At 54.0% G+C, this 13,656-nt stretch overlaps 2 protein-coding genes across 8 annotated transcripts in view; one reads left to right on the forward strand and one right to left on the reverse strand.

Moving 5' to 3' along the window:
- Positions 1-135: 135 nt before the first annotated feature.
- Positions 136-8,249, forward strand: OXER1 (oxoeicosanoid receptor 1). The gene has a single exon (XM_070512175.1). It carries the CDS (start codon positions 1,515-1,517, stop codon positions 2,646-2,648), a length of 1,134 nt encoding a protein of 377 aa, XP_070368276.1. The 5' UTR covers positions 136-1,514; the 3' UTR covers positions 2,649-8,249.
- Positions 8,250-9,793: 1,544 nt separating this feature from the next.
- MTA3 (metastasis associated 1 family member 3) overlaps positions 9,794-13,656 on the reverse strand; it is a 192,678-nt gene continuing 188,815 nt past the window's right edge. For all 7 annotated transcript variants that reach the window (XM_044772308.2, XM_070512183.1, XM_044772303.2 and 4 more), the window contains one exon: positions 9,794-13,433. In XM_044772308.2, coding sequence (XP_044628243.1) covers positions 13,408-13,433 — 26 coding nt within the window. In that variant the 3' untranslated portion in view covers positions 9,794-13,407. The remainder of the gene's footprint in view (positions 13,434-13,656) is intronic.

Below are 13,656 nucleotides of genomic sequence, written 5' to 3' on the forward strand. Positions count from 1 at the left end.
TACAGGCTGTCGCCGATGGCAGCCTCCATGTGCCTATGACTGTGTGTGTCTGGGGTGCCAGGGGCACTGGGTGACCGTGGACATGTGGAGGGTCTGTTCTTGGGTGTGCCTGCTTGTGGAGGGGCTCTCATCACTGTGTTTTTACGTACGTTATCTCATTTAATCCTCACGACTCTCCAGCAGGTGGTAGCACCCCATTTTACAGATGAGGCTCAGAGAGGGTTGGAAAGCAGGCAGCTGTGTTTCCAACCCAGGTCTGTCTGCATTCAAACTGCAGGCTGGTGGTCTTACCACCCTGCACCCTGTGATCGCAGCCTATCTGCCCTCAGCCTTGGCCAGATGGGAGCCCAAGGCAGAGAAAAGACCTGGAGATCTGTGGGAGAGGGGCCAACGGCCACGTGCCTGAAACCCAGAGGCCTAGGCAGAGTTGGAAGCACAGGGCACACTGCTGACCACAGCCAGATGGCAAGGGGTGGGCGTCAGGTCCTGGAGCTTGGAGCCACGGCCTCTCTTGGTACTGTCCTAGCTATCAGAAGCCGAGGCCCTCACCTCTGCCCACAAGCCTGGCCCCATGGGCTCATGAGAACACCACACAATGGGAGAGCAGGACTTGTACCTCGTCTGAAGCCAGCCCCAGCCCCCTGCTCCCCTCTCTGCGGTGAATACAGGGTGATGGCAGGCTGGGGTGGACAGTGGCAGGGAGACTTGAGGATTCTCAGGGTGGTATTGTCTGGGGGAGAAGCCCCCAGGTCCCCAGGTCATGGCAGTAGAAACTTGGCAAGGGAGCCCTCTGCCTGTGGGCTATACTTCATCATGTACGTGGACTTGGGACCATCACAGACTTTGGAACAATCAGGAATGTGGGAGTAAGTACAGGAGGCTGGTGGTCAAGGTGTTGACTGGACTCCCCACCTCCCTCTCCACAGTCCCAGTTGCCAGAGCTGGTGGGGGCAGGGAGGCAGCCACCCAGCCTGTATATAGAATGGAGGGCGGGGGGTGGCGGGGGTGTCCAGGGTGGTCTGTGTGATCCTGAGAGCTGTGGGTTGCCAGGACCAGCTCCTGCCTTCAGGCAAACAAATGTCTGATGACTTAGGGCTGCAAACACTCTCCCCCACCTCACCCCAGCTGGGCCTTCCTCCCACTTCAGGGTCTCTCTGGGCCTCCATCTCACCCCTGCTGAGCCCTGCCTCCTCTGCGGGGGGGGGGGGGGGGGGGGGGCGCGGCAAGATTGCACAGATTGCATCCCCCAGGCTGGGTTCAGAGACCTCATGGGCAGGTTGCTCAGTACCTGAGGGAGGCGAGGAGGGAGGGAGGAATGAGGGCAGGCTGTAGGCTTCCCCTTGGCGTACAAACAGGAACACTGGTGTTTCTCAGTGGCTGTGAGCATGCTGATGAAAACCCCAGGATATTGAGTCATTGTGGTGGCCAGCTGATTGTGAGCACTCATCCCTGAACACTCATGCAGGGGCAAAAGACTCTAGAAACTTGTCTCAGGTCTCCCGCCCAAGCAGTCCATGGAATTTCATAACCTGAGCTCTCCCTCTCTCCTTCCTCCTCTCTCTCTCTCTACTCTCCCTCCATCCCCCTCCCCCTCTGCCTTCACCACTGCCTTGGGGTCACCTGGAGAGACCTCGAAGGCCCCGTGCCACCCAGCCTCTTCCCCTACAGTGTCTGCCTTCCTGGCTCCCATCCTGTGCGTGGAGTTTGTCCTGGGCCTGGTGGGGAACAGCTTGGCACTCTTCATCTTCTGCTGCCGAACGCGGCCCTGGACGTCCAACACGGTGTTCCTGGTCAGCCTGGTCATCGCGGACTTTCTCCTGATCATCAACCTGCCCCTCCGCGTGGACTACTACTTCCGCCACGAGATTTGGCGCTTTAAGGCCGCTGCCTGCAAAATCAACCTCTTCATGCTGTCCACCAACCGCACAGCCAGCGTGGTCTTCCTCACGGCCATCGCGCTCAACCGCTACCTGAAGGTGGTGCGGCCCCACCACCCGCTGAGCCGGGCCTCAGTGCAGGCGGCCGCCTGGGTGGCGGGGGGACTCTGGGGGGGCATCCTGCTCCTCAATGGGCACCTGCTCCTGACCACCTATTCCAACTCCTCCTGCCTTAGTTACCGGCTGGGCACGAGCCCCTCGGCCTCACTCCGCTGGCACCAGGCGCTGTATGTGTTGGAATTCTTCCTGCCGCTGGCGCTCATCCTCTTTGCCATCGTGAGCATCGGGCTCACCATCCGGCGCCGCAGCCTGGGAGGGCAGGCGGGCCCGCGGAGGGCCATGCGCGTGCTGGCCGTGGTGGTGGCCGTCTACACCATCTGCTTCTTGCCCAGCGTCATCTTCGGCTTGGCTTCCATGGTGGCCTTCCGCCTGCGTGCCTGCTCCACCCTCGACATCTGCTCGCAGCTCTTCCACAGCTCCCTGGCCTTCACCTACCTCAACAGCGTCCTGGACCCGGTCCTCTACTGCTTCTCCAGCCCCAAATTCCTCCGCCAGGCTCGCGCCCTGCTGGGCCTCTCCCAGAGCCGGGAGGACCCAGCCAAAGACGAGAGCTCCTACGAGCCGTCCACCCGGCGCCGGACGACCACTAGGAAGGTGGGGACCGCAGGAAAGCTACAGAAGGAGGTCTCGTTGGAGGTCTCCCTGGAGTAAGGAGGACCCCTTGCAGGCCTGCTGCAGTGCCATGGGAGTGAGGACGCCAGGCCCTGGGCTGGAGGGACAAGGTCACTCCCTGCACTGTTGCCAGCACAGGTACCTCAACCAACTGGGCAAGGGACGTCTGCAGGAGCCAGGTGGGTGGCAGGGAGAGAAAAGAGTCTTGGGTTTACAGAGTAGTGTGCCCAGGACTACGTCCCCAGAGCACCGGAAAGAGCATGAGGGCAGCAGAGACATGCAGGGGCTGTGGGGGCTCCAGCTCAGACAAGGGGCCACACAGCTGCCCAGTCCCGGGGCCAGAGTGTGGTTACTGTGAGATCAGAAGTCTTGCTTTAGAAATCAACAGCCGCATTTTCTGTTATCTCCAGTTTGCCCCTTTCAATACTAATAAACTTCCTTTTGAAAATGCAAGCCTATCTCAGCTGTTCTAAGGAAAACCAAACAAATGACTTTGGATCCTTCCAGCCCTGATGTCATAGGGTTCAAAGTGAGGGTCCCAAGATGAAGGGACACTCTGAGGACAGAGTGAGTGGGGGAGCTGTCAAAGGCACCGTCCTCCCACATTGCTCCCGGAGCCCTGGAGTGTCCTTAAGGAGGCAGAACGCCTCCCTGGGTGAAGTCCTCAGGCTCAAGGGATGGGTGGCCTGCCTGAATCCCTGGGAGGCGCCTGCTCCTCTCTGGCCTTCAGCTCCCCTTCTGCAGTCCCCCCAAGGTCCTGCCCAAGGTACCAAGGACCCTGCCCTGCTCTTGCCTGGGACGACAGGGGGATCTTCAGCCTTGGTGGTTACTGCTTCCATCCAGTTCAGGCTCCTGGCTCAGCTCGGCTCCCTCCAATAGCTTCCCTCTGCCCCAAGTATCCTTCCCTGACCTGGAACCAGGACAGGGCCCTCAGGGTCACCAGAGCTGGCTCATAGCCCTCCCTCAGGACTAAAGCCATCTTGCCCGCCTCTACTCCTTTCTGTTCTTTCCAGTATGCCTCTGGTCAGTGTCTGAGACTGCTGGGCTAACCCACCCATTGGCAGGAGTCAGGGGTTTCTTTTGGTGTGGGGGTGGGGTAGTGTTGGCCCTACTGTCCATAGGGGAAGTCATGGCGGGGCAGGGAGTGTAGCCTTCAAGGCTTCCAAAGGGCTAGCAGTCACTAAAGTCCCAAACATGCACCTCCTGAACCCTGTGTATCCCCAGCCCTAGCCACCTCGAGGGAATGAACACCTCCCCCCAACTCACACGCCCCTCCCTGCTGGGGAGACAGAAGGGGCTGGGACTGGTTCTCCACTCATCACCCCAGCCACGGGCCTCTAGGCCTCAGGTACAGGGTGTGATGATGGGGACCAAATCCCCTTTCCCTAATTCCCTTCGGAGTTTTAATCCTCTTAGTCCAACCCTCTCATGTCATGGATGGGGATCCTGTCCCTCTCTTGAAAGTCCTCAGGAATGGAGGCCAAAGCCCAGGAGAGTCACCCACAACCCGGGAGGGAGGCATCCAGGAGCAGTGTGGATGTTAGGGTGGGAGATGGAGAAAACATATCAGGCGGAGGGGTATGACCTGGGGGACAAAAGGTTAGGTGGATATTGGAACCCATCTCCCCTGTGTGTCTCTAGCCCTTTTCTCTTTTCTGAAAACACACCAGCTGCTCTCAGAAACCCACAGAGATACTGAGAAGCCAAACCAAGTGGCAGAAAGCCGTGTGCTGCCTGGGCCTCTCCAAGGTGGCCCCACTTTGTTCCTCCCTCTGTTGCCGCCTTTTGCACCTGGTAGAGCCATTCCTGAGGACTCCCCACCTCTCCACCTTCTGCCACCAGGCCTGGGCCAGCCCAACCTCAGCCGGAGATTTGTCATTTCCAAGTCAGACATTTTTATGAGGCCCAAACACTCCTGGAGGCTGGGGACCGAGCACTTTCTCATGGAGCCCTCACCGCTGTAGCGCTAACATGTGGTGGGTGCTGATCACCAGGCACCTTCTATCCGGTATCATCTCTTCCCACGTTTGAACCCGCCTGGGTTCTACGGGCAAATGGCGCTCCACATGCCATTTCCTCGGTCTTCTGTTCCCTGGACCCTCCTCCCCAACACCACCGTCAGGTACTCCCACCCCTCTCAGCAACTGGGCTCACTCTCCCCCTGCCTGATGTGAAGGAAATGACCAGACAGCCCCCTGGCTTATATGCACTGCTGTTTCTCCCCTGAGGAGCCTCTGGGTAGATGCTGGTCATAGGGAGCAAGCCGACGCTCCTAACCTGCCCTGGGTCCTCCTTGCCCCTCATCTTGAAGTTAAGGACTGCTCCCTCACAGACAAGCAAGGCCACACCATCCTTCATAAGGCCCTCTCTAAAGGGGGTCTAGGTGTCCCCTCATGGGAGAGAAGTAGGCTTCAGGCTGCCTCCACACTCTCCCCACATGGAGGGACTCTCTGGTCCTAACCTTGGCCCCAACCCACTGTACTTGTCTCTGGACTCAGTTCTCCATCTGTGAAATGGGAACAGTGATCCTGGCCCTTGCCTAACTCCAGGGGTTGGAGATGGAAATAACTGATACGCCAGAGCACTGAGTGAGGAAGGTAGTTTTATGTGGGTGGGGGGAGTGAGAAGGGATGGGGTGGGGGAGGAGAAGAAAGCAAACTGGGTGAAGTGCAGGGTTTTCTACAGATGGAGGGTAGTGCCCGTGGTGGTATAAGGTGAGTTGGAAGTAAGCTGAGTAAAGACCCCATCTTCTACATTTGGGTTCCAAATAGCATTTTGGTCCCTGGGGTGGGCTGCACTACTCAATGTAAATGTTAGGCAGCAACTTCTCTCTTGTCTTTCTCCTAATGTAACCCGCTGTCACCAGGGACTCCTGTGTGGGGTGAGCAGGCAGGGCTGGGCTGATGGGCCCAAAGTCGCTAATCATCTAGTTTACTGGGCACCCACCAGGGGCCAGACATTAAGCAACAAAGGCAGATAATACAACTCTGACCTTATGCCCCTCTAGGCCAAGCCTGGGACAGGCAAACCTGCAATGGATCAAATGCAACCCAAGCCAGTGTAATCCAAGGTTTTCAAGGAAGCAATGCACCCCTGAGAGCACAGAAGGTCGGAAGGGCTAACTCTGCCTGGGTGTCAGCGAGGTGATGCATGTAAGCTGAATCGTGGAGGATGAGGAAAGCGGCAAAGGGAACGGGACCTCTGGCATAGGGAAGAGCATGAACAAGGGCACAGAGCTGTGAGAAGACTCGGGGTGCAGGGGAGGGCTGAGGAGATCACGGAGGCAAGAGAGGAGGAGGCTTAGGCACAGAGGTAGGAGACAGGCAGGAAACGCAGGCGGGACCCTGCAGGTTCAGGGGCCTGGGCTGGTCCTGCAGACAACCCTCTATGGCAGAAAAGGGAGTGAGCATGAGATTTTTAAGAAGTCAAAGATGATCAGTTTTGCATTTTGTTCAGTTATTCTGGTAACCATGTACACAGACTGGTGAGGGGGTGTGGGAGATGACCTAAGTAGGAAACAGTCTGTATTCCAAGCAAGGGTCTGAATAAAGGCAGCAGCAGAGAGCATGAAGGGACAGGTGGACAGGCACAGCCCAGGGGAAGAAGAGAGGTGACTGCATGGATGATGGGTGGATGTGACACATTGAGGATACAGGTGATAGAGCAGGTTTGGAGGAGAAGATACAAAGTTAAGACAAATTGGAGGGCTTTGGAGGACCTCCTGGTAAACAGGTACATTAGCACACTTCAGGCTGGAGATAGGATTCCAGAATCTTCCACTTACTGATGGGAGTTGAGGTTATGGGAATGGACAGGGTCACCTGGGGAGAGAGTGAAGAGGACCAGGAACCATTCTTTTAAAAATCCCTACAAGGGACACACAAAGGAAGACTCAGTGAAATGCCCAGAAGAGGCCTTTAAGTAAGAAGAAAACCAGGAAGGCAGCAATAAAAAAGAGCCTGAAAAGCAGCCAAGGCAATCTCTCTGCCCAAGGAAAGAGATTGCCCATGATAAAGAGCAGAACCGAGCCAGCTTTTATGAGGGGAAAAGCCAAACATAAAATACCCAGACAGGCTGCAAAGTGCCTCGTGCAAGAATAAAGCCTTTTCAAAAGTTTCCTAATTGCATGCTGAAGAAAGCGGATTTGAAAACCAAAGTGTGTGTCTGACACTGTCTGGCTGAGCATCTTGGATCGACACCCTGGATTAACGATGCATTGTCTGGTACTATTTAAAAAAAAGCTTTTGAAGAAGTGATAGGTTGTCGTTTGTATAAAATTTAATAATATGCAAAACATGTACTATATTGGTTATGGATTCATCCATATGTATTGATTGTATAAAATCATGCATTGGGATGATAAACACCAAATCAAAGAGTGTGCTTACTTCTGAAAAGAAGGAAAGTGAAAAGGGGGTATACAGGTGATGACCATTATATCTGAAATTATCTTTGTAAAAAAACCTGAAAAAATGGCCAATATCTGAATGTTACTTAGCATCACTCTGGGTAGAGAATAAAGGGGTCAGTGTAACAACCAAAAAAAAAAAAAAAAAGAATACGATGACGACAGCTTCAAATGCTCAAGAAAGCTTAAATAGGGTAACTAAAAATAGTATTGGATTTGGCAATTAGGAGGTCACTAGTGACTTTATCGACCACATCAGCGAGTGGCTGGGGGTGGGGCAGAATGGAAGCCATAAATCCTATGATGGGTTGAGGAATTAATGAGATATGAAGTAACAGACAACTCTTCCCTCTTTCAATAAACTTGCCAGTAAAGGGAGGTAATAGCTTCAGGACAGACGTTTTGGTGGTTTGACTGTTCTGTTGTTTTGTTGACTGGATGGAGAAATTTAAATATATATAGCAGTAGGAGGAGAAGTGAGAGAATGATGGTGGAGCAGTAATAAACACCCTGTCCTAGGCCCTGTGCTAAGCACTTTACATATGCTAATTTATTTAATCCTTTCAGGTAGAGACTATTATCCCATTTTACAGATGAAAAAATTGAGGCACAGAGAGGTTAACTTGCCCAAGGTCATACAGCTAGTAAGTGGAAGTCTGGTTTGAGTTAGGATGTTCTACTGCAAGGCCCTAAAGGGAGTGGGGAGAATGGATCCAACATGTAGTGCCAGGAGGGTCCTCCAGAGGCCGAGGGGGCACCTCCTTGGGCGGGTGCACAGGCACTATTACAGTAGGTCTTGGGGCAGAAGGGAAGAAGGGTGAAGGGATTCTTAGAAGGCGTGGCTCTCAGGGGGTGAGTGAGGGCTTAGGGAATGACAAAGGACTGGAACAGCTGGTCCTGGGAATAAGAAAACAAGCGCCCGAAGAACATATAAAAGGGCCACGAAGCAAGCAGCCCAAAGAGGCCTCGGGAGTTGGGCACCCACAGCTCTGGGGGAGCAACCATCCCTGCAGGCTGTGTGGTCTCCTCCAGTGACTCTCTGCAGTTCAGGAGCAAGATCAGAACAAATGGAAGGTTGGGCCCGCCCCATGGCCGAGTGGTTAAGTTTGCGCGCGCTGTTTTGGCGGCCGAGGGTTTTGCTGGTTCAGATCCTGGGCATGGACATGGCACTGCTTATCAGGCCATGCTGAGGCAGCATCCCACACAGCACAACCAGAAGGACCCACAACTAGAATATATACAACTATGTACTGGGGGGGGGGTTGGGGGAGAAGAAGAAGAAAAAAAGAAAAGATGAAGATTGGCAACAGTTGTTAGCTCAGGTGCCAATCTTTAAAAAAAAAAAAAAGAAAAAAAGAACAAATGGAAGGTAAAACTTATCCAGAAGAAACCCCTAGGGAAGTTTGACCATAAAAACCCAGTCCCGGCAATGGAACTTAAGGTTGGTACACCTTGAGAGGGAGGGCAGGCAACACTCCCAGCTCTACAGATGAGCTTCCAGAAAGAGGGAGATATTTGAGTCAGGATAAAGAGTCATAATAAAAAGACACCGGGAACAACAGGGCACCTGAGGGATTTCACAGAGGTGGGGCTGTTGTGTTGAACGTTGAGGGGTCCCTGACCACTAGTCCAGCCTCACTGAGGCCTCCATCCTGGAACCCCTACAAGAGCCTCAATTACCGCCTTTTCTGTTCTCCTCAAGTGCGTATGTCTTGCTTCTCTAGTGAAACTCTTGAAAGAAACTCAGTGTCTCTTTCTCTTTTTTTTGTGTGAGGATGATTAGCCTTGAGCTAACATCTGCCACCAATCCTCCTGTTTTTGCTGAGGTAGATTGGCCCTGAGCTAACATCTGTGCCCATCTTCCTCCATTTTGCTTGTGGGACGCCTACCACAGCATGGCTTGATAAGCGGCGTGTAGGTCCACACCCTGGATCTGAACCAGTGAACCCCAGGACGCAAACTTAACCACTGCACCACTGGTCCCCTCTCTCTCTTTTCTTAAATCTCTCACAAATCCCAGGAAACAGGGGTCACAAACAGCCAGACTTCACAGGCAGACCTGGAGGGGTCCCAAGTGAGTCTACAACGGCCCCAGCACAGCAGCTGAGGCAGAGTCTGCACTGCAGTCAAACAGGTTTGAACAAAACACGCAACAGAGAAAAATTTCTACAAAGCAGGTTTCAGCACTCAGGGCCTGGGAAACAGTGGAGAATGCCCGGCATTTGGATCAGGCGCCTCATACCTTTTAAGTAAACGGAGACATTTTTATTTCTGACTTTCGGGCCTGACGTGGGTGGAATGCAGAAGAGGGTTCCATCTGCGTAGTGTGCGGCTCCTGAGTCCACTTCACTCGCACAGGAGCCTTCCTCGCTTAGGGGAGCCCAGCACGCTCCCTCAGCTCACCATCCGAGCAGCCAGGACACGTCCTCACAACCTGGCGCTGGGCGCAGCAGTGCAAGAATGGTGGATGGGGACAATCTGCCTGTTCCTCATACCTCCAGACCTAGGGGACACGAGGCTCAAAGGCCACCTATTGGGGCGACTTAGCCTCACAAAACCTCCATGTCTTCAGGATGTGGCTTATGACACAGCAGAAGAAAATGCAGACCCTGGGGAAAGGTCTCTGAGATCAGACTAACCGGCCTGGCCTATGAGCTATGTGGGGGATGGAGCGCCTGAGACAAGGAGCACCTGAGGCTGAGGGCTGGGATGTGGCATGCACCGAGCCTTACAGCTGAGCTGCCATGCCAGCAAAGGACAGCATAAAACTAGGCATAACTTCCAGAAATTTATTGGAAACACGATACAAATTGATTAGTAGATGGCATCTACTGACAGACAGTCCACACTGTAATATCACGCTCTGAATGAATTATCCTGGGGAAAGACTCATGACCACTGATGCATGGTCTGGGTTAGTGTTCTCTGGCAGGGAAAACCAGAAACTGGGGCGAGAGGAATGGGGAAGGGTGCACAGTAAACTGGGACATGGCTTTCCTGAGGGGAATGGTGAGGTGGGGCTGCTAAATGAGTAAATTCCCCCAAAGGAAAACAAGGACAACTCTTGAGAATAAAGGCTTTCCCCCTCCCTCCCAAAAGCACTTTCCTCTCTAGGCAGAGTGAAAGGGAGTCCACCAGACCCCACGGGGGCAGCTCCTCTGTCTACCTCTACCAGGTCTTAGGACAGCAAGGGGCATAAACACCAGGCTGGACATGACACAGAGCAGACCAAGGTCAGACACGTCCTGGGCCTGCTTGCCCTCAGACCGCTCCTCGTCTTCCCCTGCTCTGCTCTGAGTGGTGGAGAGCTGACCACGGCAGGCCGCCTGCCCCCAGCTCCCAGGTCAGCTGGCTTCCAGCTGGGTTTAGCTAACAAGAGGCACCTGCAGGAATCTGGAGGGCACGAGGAAGGGAGAAGCCAGGCAATTTCTCTCCCTTCTCTGCCTAGGGGATTGTTTCTGGCAGGGCTCCTGCCTCCTGGCGGCTCCAGCTCCACCAGACAGGCCCTCTGTGGTCCCAGGTTCCTCCCAGTGGCCTGGCCCCCAGCTCTAGTAACATGGACTCTCCCCTGTGTCCCACTAGCATCGGGTGATGGCAGCTTTTTGCTGTTGTTCCCCATCTCTGGCTTGTCCCTCGCTCGCTGTTTAACCTCTCAGTTCTTCTGTTTCTGTGTTAAACAAGTCTCTGGATTAAAACCCCTCTGTTTTAAATGCTTAGAGTGGCCTCTGTTTTCCTGGTTGGATGCTGACTGATAGAAACTGGGCTGTGGGCAAGGTGGAATTGTGAGAGGCGTGCACAAAAAACCAGTCTGTCCTCCTCTTTTGCGCCACTGCTAGGGGTAGGCGGGCGATGATGGAGAAGGAGAGGGAAGTCAACTTGAAAAGCTTCTGTGTCCTCATCCAAGGGAGCACAGACCAGGCTCGGCACAGCGCCACTGGGCACGTCTGCTGTGGGCCGTGCGGACAGACTCTGCATGTCCACCCCACAAGCTCACTGCACAATGGTGACATGCCACTACAAACAGTAGGAACACCATGGCCCCAGAAAGAAGGCGGCTCTCAGCACCAGCTGCTCAGAACAGCAAAGGCAAACGTTAGCAGCTCCCTGCTGTCCTTCCTCCATTTCCTGGAGCATCCAATCCGAATGCTGGGGGACTTTCCAGAGACGAAGTGAGAGCAGATCTTCGTCAACATCCTCCGTGTAGGAGGATGGGCTACAGTACCAGGGGCTCTGACTACAAAGTGAAGGAAGAGCTTTCTGGGCACATATGGCTCAAAACGAGCTGCGCTTGCCCCAAAGCTTCCTGTGAACTGGAACTGGGGTGGGCTTCCCTCCTCTTCCTTCAGACCCGGCCTGGCCCCAGTCTCCAAATCTCCTGGGCCTGGGCGAGGAGGGCCTCTCTCAACAGGCAGAGGGAACGGAGCTGGCAGCAGGGTCATGGGCAGCTAACGGTTTCTCTAATCAACAGCCATGGTTCCACGTGGGTTAGGAGAACATGAAAGGGTAGAAAACATTCCACCTTCTACATCCATGTGCAACAAAAAATCCAGGACACAGGCAAAGAGAGACAGCTTTGCTGTGTCTCTTTCTTTAGAAAAGAACACAACACGTGGCGTGTGACATGGAGAGCCAGTTGCCTCCTCTCCCTGGGTCTTTCTGAAGGGTCTTCTCTGTGGAGAACCCTGAGGACAATGCCTGCCACCTCCACTGCCTCCACCCGGCTCGCTGAGCACCTCTGACACAGGCCCACCCTCAAGGCCCCAAGCCAAGACCTAGAACAGCTCCAAGAGTTGGCAGTGATGAGAACATCCCCAGGGCACCCCCGCAAAAGCCTAAGATGAGAACCAACTCCTCCTCAGAAGGGAAGCCACGATGACTGCAAAACTGGAAAAGGAAAAGGCAGCTCGAGCTCCGAGCATCGCCTTCAGCCATCAAACATCGCATTCTCCTTGCTGAGCTGAACCCAGCCTCTGAGGATCTGGACATGCAGAGTGTCACTGTCATTTTAGTGATACCTCACTCTGCCTGGGGGGTCAGCTCAATTGTAGCCACTCTGTCATGCAACCACCTGGCTGTTTGGGGCACCTACTATCAGCCAGCCAGCTGCCTCCCAGCCACAGACCCTGGGGATGGCTGGGAGGCCAGACTCCAGTTGTCTTTCACGGTGCTGTGATTCTGTGCCTGCACACGGAGGGCAGGGGAGTGGCTAGACTCAATCTGCTCAGGGGGCCAATAGGGCACAAAGTTATCCTATCCCTGCAGCTGTGTGCACAGAGTGCAGAGCGGCCTGCCTGTGACGCCAGCAAGGGCTGGTGCTGAGGGCAGACAGGAAGAGCTCAAGTCAGTGGAAACCGGGTGGCAGGCGGGTCTCCCGGGGCCTAGGCACACGTGCTCACGGAAACGTTTGGGCCAGAGGAGGGAGGGGGCTCATGGTGTCGTATACACAGACTCACCAGCAAACACAGTTCTCTCACCTCACCCTCCTAAGCCCAACAGATTCCATCTGCTTAGAATAAACCTGGGTGGTCTGTGACTCATTGAAGGGCCAACCTGGCTGCAGCTCCTCATCCACTGATCTGGCTGTAAGGGAACAGGACAGTATGCAAATGGCTTGTCACAGTGACACACTCGATCAGCTCCGTTTTAAGAATCGTTCTTGCTGGAGCTGTCTGGGACCAAGCAGAACCAAGTAGAACACCAGCCTCTCTTCAATGACAAAATACAGATGATACGAAGAGCTCACAGGCTTACTAAAGACGATTTTGTCATCTTTTCTCAGAACCTCAGGTACTTCTGTACCTTGGAGGGGGAGGTGGGGAGTCAAATGGAATGCAGGGGGTGAAGAGCAAAATTTCCCCATTAAAAAAGATAAGTGTGAAGCCTATTGAGAAAAAGCTAAGTGACAATAACAGCAAGGACAGGGGGAAATATCATGAACTGCATAAACACTGGCACATTTCTTAAGAAAAACCATTCAGGAAGATGCCATGTCCCTGCTGGACACACTCATACAGCTTCCAACAGAGCGGAGCTGACACATGCAGGGCAGCAGCCCCACTGTCCCGAGGAGCTGCTGTGCCCGGGAGCGGAATGTGGAAGAAGGGAGGAGGTGAAGTGGCTCCCTCATCACCTCAGTTCTCAGGCAGGTCCCGCTCTGGAGAGCGAGGTCTCTGAGAGGAAAGCGAAGTGACACTGATTCACACATGGGACACGGCTTTGGGAATGTGCACTCCTACAGTTCCTTGCCCTGCCCCATCGAGGCTCCATGGGGCGCACGCGGAGGTCTCCCTGAAATGTACTGGGAATGGGGCTGCCTCTTTCCCAGGCACGGCTGTGAACATCAGCAGGACAGTGTAGCAAGTCTTGGATTGTAGGATGAAACAGAAGAGCTCAGTCTGACACGCAGCATGTGAGTTCTGGAAAAGGAAACAGGGTCAAAGTTAAATGAGTTCCAGTGGTGGAGGCAAGATAAGAAGGATGGAATCAGTCCTCCCACCAATATCATCACGACCTTCAAGGAAAGGAGGTCAGGTATGTATTTAAAAAAAGCTCACGATGTAGTTTAAGGCTGGACCAAAGGAAAGTTTAATTGAGGCCAAGAAAATATGTGAATGACACTGAAGTATCTTAAAAGCTGGG

The sequence above is a fragment of the Equus asinus genome, chromosome 6 (assembly GCF_041296235.1).
Source record: "Equus asinus isolate D_3611 breed Donkey chromosome 6, EquAss-T2T_v2, whole genome shotgun sequence".
NCBI lineage: Eukaryota > Metazoa > Chordata > Mammalia > Perissodactyla > Equidae > Equus > Equus asinus.